At 43.5% G+C, this 15,994-nt stretch overlaps 1 protein-coding gene across 8 annotated transcripts in view; it reads right to left on the bottom strand.

Moving 5' to 3' along the window:
* The window catches only part of RELCH (RAB11 binding and LisH domain, coiled-coil and HEAT repeat containing), a 1,825,259-nt gene that overhangs the window by 469,161 nt on the left and 1,340,104 nt on the right, over positions 1-15,994 (bottom strand). For all 8 annotated transcript variants that reach the window (XM_069613666.1, XM_069613665.1, XM_069613669.1 and 5 more), the window contains 2 exons: positions 12,683-12,789; positions 6,781-6,880 (listed from right to left, as the gene is read on the bottom strand). In XM_069613666.1, the coding sequence (XP_069469767.1) occupies positions 6,781-6,880; positions 12,683-12,789 (207 nt within the window). The remainder of the gene's footprint in view (positions 1-6,780; positions 6,881-12,682; positions 12,790-15,994) is intronic.

The following is a 15,994-nucleotide window of genomic DNA, read 5'->3' as shown; positions in this document are numbered from 1 at the left end:
AAAGAAACAATCTAGCAGATGATGTCTAGAGAAAGAGAAAGAGTGAATCGATCCCCATGTAGATGCTTCGTAAATGTCTGCAAACGGGACACCTGTTTGTAAAGCTAATGTTGCACCCATGCTTCTTGTTTAGTGAGCACGGATGTCCACACATTATTAGTTAATCCATAACAAGTAGTTATGCAAAGAATTACACTTCCTTGTATGACTCTTTTTCAAATCACCTTCACCTTTTTGGGGCCAGAAAAAAACTATTAACAGTTTGTCACGTCATCTCACCTGAATTCTTTTTTCATGGAGAGACTTTTTTAGAGCCCTCCTATGGACCAATCTATGAAGTCTCTCCTCTGCCTTTAAAGGATGAGGCGCAGGAGAAAAGTGGACAAATTAACTTTTTGGGATTAAACAAATTTAACTGCAAAGGGGTACATTCTGAAGAACTAAAGTGGATCTGGAGCTCAGAGACTCTTCTTCCCGACGTCAAGGCAATCTGGAATGCCGCCTTGAAAGAAAGGACTGTTAAACAGCATGAATACATTGTCTCAAAAAAAGGGTTGTTGCCACTAGTTACATCAAAACCAGGCTTAAATCCCATGCGGGGACTTCAAAATGCTTTGGAGGAAATTAACTAACAAGTCCTTTTAGTAACTGGAGGGTGCTGGGCACTGTTGATCAGGAGTCCTTTGGAACATGTAAAGAACCACTTGATAGCCTTCCACAGAACTTCCAGAAACCAAAAACTCCAAAAGTTTGCTGGTGGAGCATGACAACAGGTTGAAATCTGTCCACCAACTCACCAACCTTCGACAAGCATGAATAGACTTGGAGGTTGGGCACATTGCAGAGAGCATAACACCAAGGCCCTCCTCAGAAAGATACCAAATGTCGTACCTCAACCTCTAAACAACCAGGCATGAAGTATTAGGTGTTGCGGTGAAGCAATTTGCTGTTTCATAGGGCCCGTAGATCTTCCCTCCAAGGAATGTTTATGTCCAGCACGACTGGGTATAAGGTCCTCGATTTCCAGATCTGTGTAATCAAGATTGTTAACCCACTCTGCTTCACCTTCCTGGTCATCAAAGAAATCTGAGGCAACTGGGGACGAGGGCAGATGAGGCCACCTACACCAGGACGAATTCCCAGGGAAGCACTTGTGCATCACCCAGAGAGTCCCCACATGCAGAAACTCCCTTTAGTGGTTCTCAAGATTTTTGTTCGAGCTGGCCGTCAACAGGCCGATATGAGGTTCCCCCACTTGGAGAATATCTCCTCTCCACAATCACCCTGCTCAGCTCCCACTCATATGACACCCCAGTGAGCCAACTCAACTAGTCTGCCTGAGTGATCAGACAGCTGTTAAGGTATGACCATCACTATCATTCCATTATTTGTGACGATCGCTCTGAGCATTTCAGGTTTTCCAATTTTGGTGCAGTTATATTACTTTTTCTACTATACAGAGCTCAATTTTCAAATTTCGATTCTAAATTATTTGGTGACAGTTTGAATGTTTGTGTTATTTGGTAAATGTATTTGTGTGGTTTTTGAAAAAGATGTTTATTTTTCTTATGACTGGAATTAATCTCATGTGAATCAGGGTTAGTCACACCTTAGATAGTATTCATTTTATCTACTTCCTCGATGTATGGCATTTTATCTCATGTGATAAAGGAGATTTAGTTATTTGTATTGCTTGTAATAGTCTCTTCTGACTATTTGCACGTATGTTTGATTTATAGTGATTAGTTACATATGATAATCTAGTGTGAAATCATCTTCTCATCATAATATTCCCTAAATCTGTGATCATAGTTATTGATTGTTTCCAGAAAAAAAAATATATACATTTGTCCCAACATCCACAATATTTACAATGAAGGCTCCAGGTTTTATGGTATTATGTTTTCTACGTTTCCATCTGTATTAATCCATATTTATTTTTTAGTCAATTCTCTGTATTTATCCACATTTCTATTTGCTGTGTAAAAAAGAACTCATTTTCAACTAGTGCTTTTCTGCAATAATTGAAATTAAAAATGTAGCGCATAGTATCTGTAAAATGAAACTCTTAAAGCTAGGTTTTTGAATATCAAGTCAAGACACATGTTCACCTTAAAAACAAACAGCTGCTCCTTATACCGATGTGATAAACATTTCTGTAGACCTTCAAACAAATTCGGAGTGAAATATTTTTTTGCCTCAATTCTGTTACTTTGCACAGTCAATGACCTTACTGAGAGCCTGAAGAGCAAACCAAGACACATTCATTTCTGCTTGTTTCAATTATTTTAACAAATAAATACAGAAAAGAAACAAAAAGAGGTCAATCTATATTATATGAAAACAATCAGTAAAAACAGAAAACTTGGCGACCTATTTACAATATATCATTAATTTTGCAACATAATTTTGTCTGACAATTTCTTTGGTTTTCATTGATTTACTGAGACCCAGCGCTCTACAGAGTCCGCAATCAGTCACTGTCATCATACACTGCATTTTTTTGTTTACTTTTAACATTGGTAGAAAGGATAGTTCAGGGCAACGCATTTGTATTGGAAGCAAGACAACGCAGAGCAACATAGGTCTGAATCCAGATCTCACATTTAGAAACCACTCGTTGGTATTAAGCACTTTATAAAATAACAATTATAATTATTATAATGTGCATATCGCAGCACCAAATATTTTTTCTATATCAATATTTGAGTGCTATATTTCACTTTGATGATTGCACTAGGGTATCATATTATGTTCCAATTTTGGAGTTTACATTAGCCTGACAAGTGAGAGAGATCGTGACTCAAAGATTGAACCCTTCCATAATATCCTTGTTTCTGTGACGATTCATGGGTTCTCGTCACTTCTCCCCAGGGGGAGCCCTTCTCTGATAGGCTAGGGAAGTGAGGCTGTTACCCAATAGTCCCCTAGGGGTGGTGGAAAGCGGGACTTCACAGGGAGGAACTCCCCTCATGGGTATAAGGACTTCCACTTCCGTTCTGTGAAGGAACTCTGTAACCCTCTTGCCCTTGCACCCATAAAAACCCTAAAGTTACCACAGAGTGCAACTGAAAGTACTACTGCGTGTTACTGTAACATTCTCTCCCTTTCTTCCTTGAGACTTGACACCACTGACACGAAGAAGAATAAGAATGATGACATACTTTTTTCTAAAAGTACTGGGAAGAGGTGGCCATGAGGAAGCATGAAGAATACCTCATGGAAACGACCAAAAGCCAAAAGACTATGACACTGCGCTGGGGTGGGCCCACCTAGGAGAGAGAAAAGCAGAGGAAGGACAGAAAGAAAAATGAAGATTGGCAACTTCTGGGAGGCGGACCGTTCGGTCTAGCAATGACATCGCCAGCCCCAGGCCTTTGCGGAGCCGCCCAGACGAAACAGAAATAAGCATCCAGCGAACAGCAAACCGCCCGCGACCCCAGGAAGGACGGGACACGTGTTCCCAACACAAACAATGTAACGGAAACTGGGGGAGACCTGGATGGAGTCCGGGGAGACCAAAATGTCAAGAAAGTCTCAAAAGTAGTTTCTCTCGTCACAGTGGTGATACAGAGAGAACCAAGAGTCAAGAAAGTCTCAGGAGTATTCTCCTTCGTCAGTGATAACCAAAGGTCTGAAAATCAAGAGTGCATCAGAAAGAATCTCCCTTATCACAGTGGTAATCCAAGTAAGACTAAAGAGGATTCTAGATAACATGAGCTATATGGAGATTATCTTTATAATGTCCTATGACCGGTAGGAATTGGTAGAACTGTAAAGCAAGCTTCAGAAGCCCTTGGGAAGAAGTGAAGAGACTTTTGATGTCAAAGAATATCCCAGGGTAGGATTGAAGAAAGTGCAAGGTGGGTCAGAAGAAGGGAGTCATTCTCCTGACCACACTTTCTTTGTTGAATCAGAAACTAGAGCAAAAGATTGATGAGAGAGAGATAAAGATTGAGACAGTTTATCAGGAAAAAGGAGGCATTCTCCAGGTGCCATTTTCATTTGGATGCTGAACCCTTTTGTAGACTAGTGGTAGGGTTAGAGTAGTTTTTTGGACAGTGAATAGACCTTTTCATTTGGACAAACATCCCGACAATGAGCACCGAGATAATATTTGTTTAGGCAGGGATAACCCTTTAGAGATAGGGAGAGGTAGGGCCTTTTCTTTATATTTCCAATAAAACATGGCACCCCTTTGTCCGACTCCTTACTCCGCTGCTTCATATTCCCAATAATTTAAAGTGATTAGCAGCCCCAGTAGGGGCATTGACTGGCAATATAGGTGAGATAGTATAAGGGGCAGATAGGCTAACATACTGAGACTTCATCCCAGAGGTCCCCTGCTGTATTCGATAAAGAGTGTTGCAATTGAAAATTCTACATTGCACCTGCTTTACCACATATGACATGTTCAGGCAGGGTCTCAAATGTTTCCACTTACCGTTGAATGGGATGTTAGGCCCTGGCCTGTTTGTTTGGACACCTGCTCATATCCGGAAATTAAAAACTAGGGTTTAATGTCACATCCACTCTGGAGTCAGTCTTTAACCGCTGTTGTCTTTGGGGAAGAGTATCGCACAGCTGAATGTCAAGGTTAGGGACACAAGGTTATATAACACAATCCTAGCAATAAAAAAAATTATTTCCGCTTTGTGAAAGGTGACTCTTCCATGAGATGACAGGAAACTGTTTCAATTGTGCTAAGAAGAACAAAGAATTCATGGTAATGCCTCGGTCATCAAGAAGCCAAACTGATGTGGTTCCTAAATGAGCTGTTTCTGTGTGGAAGGGAGAGACCTCTACCTCACAACCAGGGCCTCAGTCTACGCCCGTAAGCCAAATTTAATGGGCCAAATGTATATATCACATTGGGGCAGGAGGATGGGTCACTGGTACAGAAAGGGTATGCTAAATGAACGTCATAAGACTTGACAAAAACAAAGTATGGTTCCTGACCATTCATTCATGGCAACACATTTTTAAAGATTTTAAGTGTTTTAATGTATACACATTTAAGATTCATTTAATTAGTGCAACCTTTAGATCAAATAATGTTAAATTAAATGATTCTGAAAATGTGTTGGCAAATAAAAAAAATATATATAAAAGGCTTGTTTGAACCAGGTACTAGGAACATAACACGATAACAGACAAAAGGACACTCCCTCTGCCACATACAAACAAGTAGATACTAAAACTTTATAAAAAGTATGTTTTCACATGAATACATCAATCATATTTATTAAACACAGATCTAAAAATATATTAAAGGTGCATTATCATTTGCCCATTTCATCGCCTATTTACCTGCGACTCAGCGCAGGTTCACTGCACAAATATCTTTCTACTAGATTATCGCCGGTTTCGTACAAAGTAGTCAGTTGAATTATGGCCGAGCCTTCTTTAGGGATAGGCAGATTAATTAACATGGTATGTTCCTCTCTGTACAATTTCTGAGTCCAGGTTTTTTGTAAATAGGTTTCCTGATATCTTTGCAACAGGGCCCACCTCACCGAGCTAGTGCAAGTAACTGTTGTCAGCGCTGCTGTGGTGAACTCGGCATGGTCCTGTTGGCTATTTAGAAAGGCTTTTGTAACTATAGGGGCTGTTCCTCATTCATTGAAGAATCTTTCAAAGGAAACACAGCGACAGGATTTTGTGGGTGGTACAGTTTAAGGACGGTTCGCTTTCATTGATTAATCTTTCAGAGAAAACGGAAGCAAATTGGAACCATCAGCCGTTGCAGCTCCATCTTGATTTACTCAGCCTAGATTTGATACTCCATTCATTTGATGTACTGTATAAACACTACATCCAACTCTCTCTTCCTAAGCATCTTCCTTCTTGATTCCTCCGCTCAGCCACCTCCAACTCTGAGGGTCAGATGCTTCTCCAGGCAGAGAGTGGGGGATATATCTCTGTCCTCGGCTCTTGCCTTCCTAACAGCCTCCATGCCTCTCTCAAGCTTGAGCAGGGATCACCCAAGGATCCGGAATCAACGCAAGACCTTTCTCTTCACTTCCGCTTTATCTCTGTCTCTCCACTGCTGATGCTCCTGGTTGCTGCGCTAACTAGTTACCTGGCCACCCGCTGAACCTAATGGGCACCAGGCTCCTGCACGATCAGTAGCCCCTTGCACTGCCTCCTGGCCTCCCACCCACTTAGGCACTGTATCTGCAACCCTACAGTCCCCTGTCGCTGCACTTACTTGAGCCACCACCCTGGCAGCACTTACTGCGTTTTGCCACTGCCACCCGTCCACCCCCCATCCCCAACACTTCTCCTCCCCCTCACACTTGCACAATCTGAATGACACCATGCCTAGTAAGATTGTTTGTGTTGTCCTCCCTCTGTCTACCCTGCCTTGTCACCCCTAGAAACACTTGTGTACAGGTGCGTTATAAAAGACTTATCATATCATACTCTACTCCTCTCAATGCCATGCAATGTCATATGGTTAATCTTAAGTTAGATTCTGTTTTCTGTATGTATCCATTATATGTGGGTTCATCTGGAACCTCGGTGGGGGTGTGGATGCTGGATCTAGTTCTATACCTGTATAGGGCACCTCTCCTAGGTCTACGCCGACGTGGATTGAAATGCGGTTAAGGCATTATTATGTATATCTAAATTACTTGATAGGAATGCTGCTCTAATATGAAACGTCTGCAGAAGTTCGTATGTATTCTGGTTTCCCAAATAAGGATATGTTCTCGGTTTGTATCATTTCTCCTGTAAAGTGAAACCTACCTAATAAAGCTTTAAAAACATCCTTACCTCAAACATTCTTGCAGCAGTGCACCGAACAAGGGCTGAGGTATGGACAACTCCATACCACAGTACAGTTAATAGCAGCTCGTGGTATGCTGGATTTGCTCTACAATAAAAAAAATGTAAAAAACTTTGACTAATGTTAGGAAATGCAGTTTTTCAGAACAATATAGCAAAACACTGAACATGCTGTATATTGTTAGCGATTATATTTTGTATGGCTTCATAACAATTTCCAAATTTTTCATAAACAATGTACTGCTTTGACCCAAGATCCAAATTAAGGAGTCCAGTTGGGAAAAACTGTTTTTAAAACATTACTAAATTTCATGAAAATTATCAGTTTACCCCTTCTGAAATTCCTTATAGATGGATGAAAAAACATCATCTACCTGTTAATGTTCTTTCTGAATGACTAGTTCTTCCTCACCCCATAATTCTTATTTCGGGATATCTTCTTCAGCACCAGCAGTTTTCGGAAACATTTTCAGCCACGGTGGGCCCAGTGCAGTTACACTTGGTGCTTATCGGTGCCCAAGATGCCATGTTTTACTTAACAAGCACTTAGCAGTGGAAAGACTGCAGAACAGCAGGATCTGTAGGCGCAATCTGCCAAGGGTGCGAGGTTCGGAGGCTAATGAGGAATACGTAGGAAGAATGACTAACCAATCGGAAGGCGAAATTACTTACCGGTAATGTTGTATGAATTCTTCTACCACAGATTCTTCATCAGATAGATATCCATTCCAGTGTCAGCTGCTCGGAAACTTTGACAGGGGGCGTAGTACAACTCAACCGTCGATCCCTCTTGATTCAACATGCCACTCGTCGGCTCTGGACGTGACCACCACATATATATTACATCACTGCGCCCATCGCCCCTGTACCTCAGTTCCACACCGAGCTCAGCAGCCACAGCGGAAGAATCCAAGGATTCCGGCTGAAAACAGCCAAACCCCCAATGAAAAACAGGTTCACACTGAAAGCCATTGGCTAACAGTGTTACCAATGAAGGTCCAAACTAAACCTACTGCCAACTAATCAAAACCTCGTCCCATAAGAAGCGGACACCCACGTACAGACTGCAGACCACTTTCATAGCAGACAGAGGTTGGGCCCTAGGCTGAAAACTATCCTTGCGCTTCGCTCTAAAATTTGCTGAGTTAGTTAGGTAGCAGCATGGTCACGGGTGGGTGGTGATGCCCCACACCTCCTCTTTGGGTAGAGTGAAATTGGTACAGTCCCGGATACCTTGCGCTTTTAAGTTAAAAAGATAGATATGTACACAGTAGTTTGATTCTAAACCCAATCTGGTTTTATTATAGTAGTGAAAGAAATTGTGGCAAAAATGCTGTGGTTTGACCCGGTAAAGGTGTAACCCATTATACTATTTAAGGGGAGCAGGGGTTGCGGGGGTGTCCCCTGCATCCTTTACATGATTGTGGCGGCAAAACCACAGCATTTTTGCTGCGAGATTTTGTACTCACGGCCATTTTTGCCGCGATTTTAAGATGTGGAACCTTTTTAAGGCTATCAATTACTGTGTCATGCCCAACATGATTTCTGGGCTGGTTGAGCTCCTGTTTAGCCTAGAGCAATGTTAAATCCGCCTTCTGTGATTCTGGGGTGGTGGCTGTCCTGGTTAGGCTCTATTATTGATGCAGCGTTGCTATGTATTCCTCCTCCTGATGCAGTGACTTTAATAACAGGGGAGAAGAATCCATAGAAAGAACATTACAGGTAATTAATATCTCCTTCAATGGATTACATTCTCCCACAGATTCCTCATCGGATAGACTCCTAAAGAAGTACAGAGTGCAGAGGCGAGATGAAAGCCCTTAAAGAAGGAAGCTCTGCAAAACCGCCTTACCAAAAACAGGCATCCGAGCCACATGCCACATCCAGGCAGTAATACCTGGGGAACGTGTGGAGCCACCACCATGCCGATGCTCTGCACATTCCTTTCAACGGAATGCCCCTTTCCAAAGCAGATGATGCTGCCATACCCCTGCTGGAATGTGCTGTGAGGAACCAGGAATGAGATACAAACACAGAGGACTCATGTTGGTTGGCATACACTTTTATTAAATAATAAGGTGTTGGAAAATTCCCTACCTCAACTGAAAACTAAGGCCTGTCCTGTGTCAAGAAGTCCAAAGCAAAAATGTCCTATGTCTGAAATCTTATCCTAGCCCCCTCGTTCTAAAAGGAACTCTAAGGTGGTAAGGGTATTGTCTTGGACTTGACAAGTGCACACATGTTCAAGTTCAACAAAAAGGTATAAATGCAATAAAAGTTCCAAATGGATAATGTTCACAGTTCCAGGGAATGAGTCCATTCAACAGGATTTTCTCCACCAAAACAAAGTTCAAAAGAATGACATATGTTACTCCCCGCAATAGCATTTCTGATGATTGTATCTGCTTAGATTCACATGCTGAGCATGACATCCAGTGGTAACCGCAGAGTATTGCATCTTGTCTTTCGAGGATTGAAAGGGGACGTCGGCATAAGCGTGTCTGTAACACTATCCCTAACGTGATGTGTAGTATACCCAAAATCCCTCACGCGCCGAGGTCCCACCGATTGTATTTTTTCTGCCATGAGGGAGCCCACGGCTAACGTGAGTGAGTACATAAAAGAGAGAAAGTTGTAAGACATCCATGTTCCTTCCACCCGAGCGGGGAGGAAGGGTGGGTGCATGTGAATCTAAGCAGATACAATCATCAGAAATGATATTACTGTGAGTAATGCATGTCTTCTGATGCTTGTTAATCTGCTTAGAATCACATGCTGTGCATAGACTAGCGAGCAGTACCCGGAGTTGGAGGTGGGTTGTGAGAAGGAACAGTAGTGAAAAGATGCAAAACAAAAACGGGGGTCTGGGAATCTATCAGCACAAACACAGCCCAATGACCTGTTCTTGGGTGAATAACCCCTGGGAGAGAGTCTACCAAGTCTTTAGCTCACTGTTCCTGTCACAGAGAAGACATTTCCCCACATATCGTTCTTTGTCCTGACCAAGGGCAGTCCAGCACCAAAATGCTAGGCAATTCTCCTCTGAACAAGAGTACCAACAGCAGCCCCATACACGTGTTTCTGTCTTGTTGGGCATCATCAGTGAGGTGAAGCTGTAAACACCCTCAGTGCCGAGGCAATGCCGAAGGGGAGTACCTTGAACTGATAGTGCTTGTCCTCTATCATGAACCTTAGGTATTTTCTGTGCGCTGGCAGCATCGAAAAATGAAAGTATGCATCTTTCATGTCCAGTGTTGCTATGTAATCCCCCTGTTTCACCAGCGGGATTACTTCCTGTAAAGTGACCACATGAAACCTTTGAGGTTTGACAAACTTGTTCGCTGGGCACAAGTCTAGCAGAGGGCGCATGGTGAGATCCTTTTTGGGTACAAGGAAGTACACTGAATAAATACCCTTGTTTACCTGTAGAATAGGGACGGCTTCTATGGCGTCCTTTCCTAGAAGGGTCTGCACCTCTTGCAGTAGGATTTGCAAGTGGTCCGGCGTCATGCGTCTTGATCTTGGCGGTCTGAATTGGGGTGGTCGGACAAATTCTATACAGTACTCGTGTGCAACTGTCTTCAGTACCCACTGGTCTGTTGTTATCCCCTGCCATGCGGTAAGGAAAGATGTTATACGCCCCCCCGACTGGGGTTGCATGTGAGGGGACCTGGATCCGCAGCTAATTTCTGACCAGAGGCTGGGGCGCCTCTGGGGTAGGAACCTCGTCCTCTACCTTTCCCACGCTGCTTTCCTGTGGGTGGATAAGTGGCGGAGGTATTGGACCCTTGTCCCGAATTCCAGTTGTTTTGTGCATTATACTAGGTCTGGGAAAAACGAGATTACACACGAAAGGACCGGCGGGAGCCGCTCCCTCTCTGAGGAGAGGGTTTCTGGGTTGTTGAAGGGACTTGAGTGTCTCATGCTCTTTCTTGGCTGTTTCAAGAGCGTTGTCCACTGCCTTGCCAACCAGGTTGGTCTCCTCAACGGGTTTGTTAATCAGTGCTGCTTGGGTCTCTAGCTTGAAACCGGAGTTCCTCAGCCATGCATGTCTCTTGAGCAAGGTACCTTGTGCCAGGGTTCTCCCCGCTGTCGCAGCAGCATCCAAAGGGTTTTTGCGCATATTCTGGTTCACCTGCTTGCCTTCGGAAATGATGGCGAGCAACTTGGTCCTGCTAGGTTCTGGCACTTCCTGAAGGCCTTCTTGTAGAAGTTTACACTGGACGTCCGCATAGCTGCCCAATAGCGTGGTGTTCTTGGCTATACGGGTGGTAAACAAAGCAGCCGTTGTTATTTTTTTCCCCAGTGCTTAAAGTCTCTTGGATTCCTTATCGGTTGGTGCCTCTCTTGTAGACAGGGGAACACCAGCCCGTTTTCTAGAGGTTGTAACCACTAACTAATCCAAAAGGGCAAGACCCTTGATATAGGCTGGGTCGGTCGGAGAAGGCCGAAACAGCTTCTCCACCCCAGGGTTCACTGCCCTAGTCTGGTCCAGCATCAACAAAGAAGGTGCCAAACTCCTCTTGATTGAGTTTAACAAAGGGATGGCCTGGCTGGCCGGAGGTTTTTCTTTGAGTATATCCTCCATGAAATCAGAATCTGGTAAGGCCACCTGAGTGGCGATCTGAAAATGGTCAGCCGCCTTCTTCAAGATGGCGTTCAACGACATCTGGTCGTCCACTGGGGAGTCTTGCCGAGCGCCTGAGTGGAAGGGAGGGGCGTGGTGGGGGAGAATCTAAGCACAGGACATCGAGGTCCTGGGTGGGAGTAGGGGACGTCCAGGGTTGAGCATCAAACGGACGGCTGTCCTCCCAATTGTCCAAAAGGCCTGTCTGATCATCCACATTCCACTAATCTAACCCACCCGGCTCTCTTCCAGAATCACCAGAGTGTCTGGTGGCTATGCAAATGACAGCGGAGTGTGGTGTAGATCCCCGAAACATCACATAACAATCAGACATAAACAATGATCTCTGTAGTGCCTCATTTATGATTCCGTCTTTAAATTTGGACACATTTCTCAGTGCAGTCTAGCCGTCCCTGAACCATTTTTACTGTATGGTCGCCAAGTTCAAGGTGTCTTGATTATGAATCTCCCTGGAGGAAATGCAATTTTGCAGTAATCGAAGTACACCATGTAATTTCATCTCACTTCAACCAGTTCTCGGGACATCTAGGCAAAACACTACACATGATTTTCTTCTGCTGAAACCCCGATATAATTAATCAGATTGTAAATAATATAAGCAGGACTTAGCTAATGTACAAAGAGAGACAAATCACTGTTAGGTCTGCTGAACAGCAATTTAGAGATAGCTCCATAGTCTCAAACTATCAACTATTTGTGGAAAAATAGCTTTTGAATACTTCATTACAGTTCAGTTTTGAGAAGCAACAGGTAGAAAGCAACAACATAAAAACTGTCATCACAAAAGAATAATTTTTTTTTTAAAGGATTTGGTACAACATTTTGCAATTTGCCACATTTAATGTCTGTTACAGCCAAATATTCTTGGAAGGCACTTAAGTGAAAATAAATGGTGGTCTATGCAATAATGCCCCAATGACAAAATCTACACCTAGACTAATAAAATGTAAGATCACTGTGGGGAGTTACTTATAGGAAGAAGTTTGAGAAAATTATGTATTTTGCGTTTGTTGAAAGAGTTGTGGCAACAGAAGGCAACACGCAGCGCCTCTTTCAGCTTTGCCAAAAACATGACAAAATTCATCCATATTCATGCATTTGTAACCCCTTACCTGGGAATGGGAATCTATATGATAGGGTGAAACTTAAGTGAAAGCATGACAACTGAAACAGAGTTCATACAAATATGTGGGGTTTTCAGTCTGAAACACATACATAATCATCTGTAAATTGGCCTCTTACCCTAGTTCGACAAAAGAAGCCTTCAAGCTATCCAGTGGTGCATACGAAAGTGAAAGCATGGTCATAACATCTTCTAAGAATCCAACTAACAATTTGCGGTCTTCTTCCTAGACAAGACAAGAACATGTGTTAAGCTGACTTGAAAGCACAAAACACTAATACAGCATACATTTTAGGACATCCTTTCTCCTGCTCACTTCTATCTCTTACTCCTCATTTGTCCTTCTCATTCCTCAGTCTTCATCCACACTCTTCACTCCTCATTCCTCCTCAACGCTCCTCCTCCCCACTCATTGCACATTGCAGGACATTACCATTAGTCATGCTTGGTTCCTCAATCCTCCTTAGTCTTCCTCACAGCTTAACGTGACCCCTCACAACTCAGGCATCAGTTGTCACTACTACTTCTCAGTCATCAGTCCACCTTCACAGTCATCTGATGTAGTCCTCCCACCTTAATGATCCAGTTCACAACTCATTAAATGTTTCCTCTGCTATCAGGCATGAAAGTGCTAATTTTTGCGAAGTAATGTGACCAATAAATACAAAGGTAACTGAATACCAGTATTTGAATTACATGAATCTAAATACTACAAATACTATACATAGTTGTCTGACTACAGCATCTTAATGTGAAGCACACTAAAATGAAATCTGATGAGTGAGAAGGATGACTGACAAGCAGGTATGAGGAGAAGAACTCATCTCTTACCCATCGCCAAGGATCTTTCTAAAGGACCAATCCATCACACAGATTCCTCAATCTTAAATGAATCTTCCCCGCAGCCAGTTGTCTTCAGAAACTTTTTCAGTCACTAGAGGGAACACTGAGACTGCCAATCAGCTAAGCTCGGCAACATTAGGAGCACATGACGACTGCGACTCCAGCGGTAGTACATATGGAGCCGTCAACACTCCATGACCTCAAATCCGCCTTTTCCTAGCACTAGCAGCAGAGCAATCATAATGTTCTTTCATCGCTGAGCTGCTGAGTGCTAGGGAAAAACGTTGATATGAGGTATTACTGGCTCCATGTGTCCTGCCCCTGGTGTCGCAAGAGGTGAACAAGCCTGATTTGCATATGATCTTTCCTCTTCTGTAATGGCTTGGCAGGTGAAGAACAGTGGTCTGGAGGGTTGCCCAGAGCTATGCCAGAGGTTATGATTCATTCTAAACCTTCCAGTCATCACCTCTTTGTTTTTGCTTTGTCACCCCGAGTGGGACGGGTATGCCCAGACGTGGGTCCCGTGCCTGCTGGGCCTAGAGACCCAAGCTGCTCCTCACTGAGGAGGCCCAACAAGGCTGAAACATGTTTGGGGATGCTTGTGGTCTTGTGCAGAAGGGAAGTGACCTAGCAGTTCAGCTGGACTGACCCTTTTGGGGTGGGAACAAGCCGGATTTGCATATGGTCTTTCCCCTTCTGTAATGGCTTGGCAGGCGAAGAACAATGGTCTGGAGGGTTGCCGAGAGCTATGCCAGAGGTTAAGATTCATTCTAAACTTTGCAGCCATCACCTCTTTGTTTTTGAGGATGACTGACAAGCAGGTATGAGGAGAAGAACTAATTTCTTACCTATCGCCAAAGAACTTTCTAAAGGACCAGTCCATCACACCGATTCCTCAATCTTAAATGAATCTTCCCTGCAGCCAGTTGTCTTCGGAAACTTTTTCAGTCACTACGGGGAACACTGAGGATGCCAATCAGCTAAGCTTGGCAACATTAGGAGCCCATAACGACTGGTGCGACTCCAGCGGTAGTACATATGGAGTCGGCAACATTCCATGACTTCAAATCCGCCAGTTTTCTCGTACTAGCAGCAGAGCAATCATAATGTTCTATGATCACTCAGCTGCTGGGTGCTAGGAAAAAAGGTCGATATGAGGTATTGCTGGCTTCATGTGTCCTGCCCCTGGAGTTGCAAGAGTTGAACAAGCTTTTCGTCAAGAAGGGAAGGCTTGAAAGGTGATGAGGAATATGTGGGAGGAAGGACATATCGATCAGATAAAACATTACTGAATTACGTAATTTGTTCTTCTAATGGATTCCTTCCTCCCACAGATTCCTAATCCTAGACTTCCAAAACAATACCGAACCTGGAAGAGGAAGGGAAGCGAGAAACCACCCCATACAGAAGGAATCGCTGGAGCATCTTACAACCAAAGTAGGCATCTTGATCTGACAAAGACTCCAAGCAGAACGTGTGATGAAGTTATCACTGCATTCGGGAAGTACAGGGATAACACCAATACTAAGCAATAAATGACCCCAATCATAAAGGTGAAACAGGTACAACATGATGGTACATCGTCTTTGTCTCTAACTTGGTGTGGGCTGGCAGGAGGCTATACTCTTTACGAGGAATCTGAGGCAGCATAGAAGCATCCAAAACAGCAATAGTACTGTATCAACAAACTAAAAGCAATGTCCAAACAAGGTTCGATAAAAATACAAGACTTTAATCAACCCAAACAGACAAAATAAAAACACAGATAACCCAATCCTAATGGAATACAGACTATGCAGACATCTGGCTGAAAGGAGCACTCTTGTTATCAAAACAGGGGTAAACAGGCAATTTTCTTTGCAGTAACAAAAGTATATTCTTTTAAAAAGTTAAGGAGTGAGTCTTAAATGTCAATTGACCCCTTACAACCTGGCCATGGGGACAGAACTATAACCAATGACTCAGTGTCTTCTTTTTGCTCGACAGGGTAAATCCTGGAGGCTTGGCGCTATGAGCTGTTGATTCAACATGTTGGTGACCTAGTCGACTGGATTAAAACCGTGGTGCGGCTCACCAAGTGGCAACGGCATCTGGTTTGACAAAGCATTGGACAGGCAGGGAATCTTCGGGTAGGTATAGCATGCTGGTGCTTAAAGCAGTTCAAAAGCACATAGAGGCACATGCAGCTTCGTTTCTTTGGGTGCTGCAAGGACTTTTCCAAGGACACAGGGGAAAGGTGGCTCTTTCTGCAGTTTCCAGTCTGGAAGGTTGCCAGAGAGAACCTGCAGGGCTGCCAATTGCAGTAGGTATAGTCCTAATTACCAGGGTTCCAGCAGCATGAAGGCTTTCGAAACAGCATCTTGGTGTGCTGTGAGACCCTGCGCTGAGCCTCTAAGGAAAGTTGAGTCAATATTCTACCCTTTCCTGCCTGTATCCATAGTCGGTATCCAGTGATGTTGCCGAATAGAAAACAGAGAATAACTTTTTTACCGAAACAGAATTACCGAAAAAAGATTACATTTTTAATTAAAATGTATGTGGGGACTGGGGGGTGGTAATGGGTGGGGAAGGGGTTGGGGAGGGTTTAG

The sequence above is a fragment of the Ambystoma mexicanum genome, chromosome 5p, assembly GCF_040938575.1.
Source record: "Ambystoma mexicanum isolate Mex_15411 chromosome 5p, UKY_AmexF1_1, whole genome shotgun sequence".
In the NCBI taxonomy this organism is placed as follows: Eukaryota; Metazoa; Chordata; class Amphibia; order Caudata; family Ambystomatidae; genus Ambystoma; species Ambystoma mexicanum.
The sequence above is the reverse complement of the archived record's forward strand: the minus strand, read 5'-3'. Positions and strand labels throughout refer to the sequence as shown.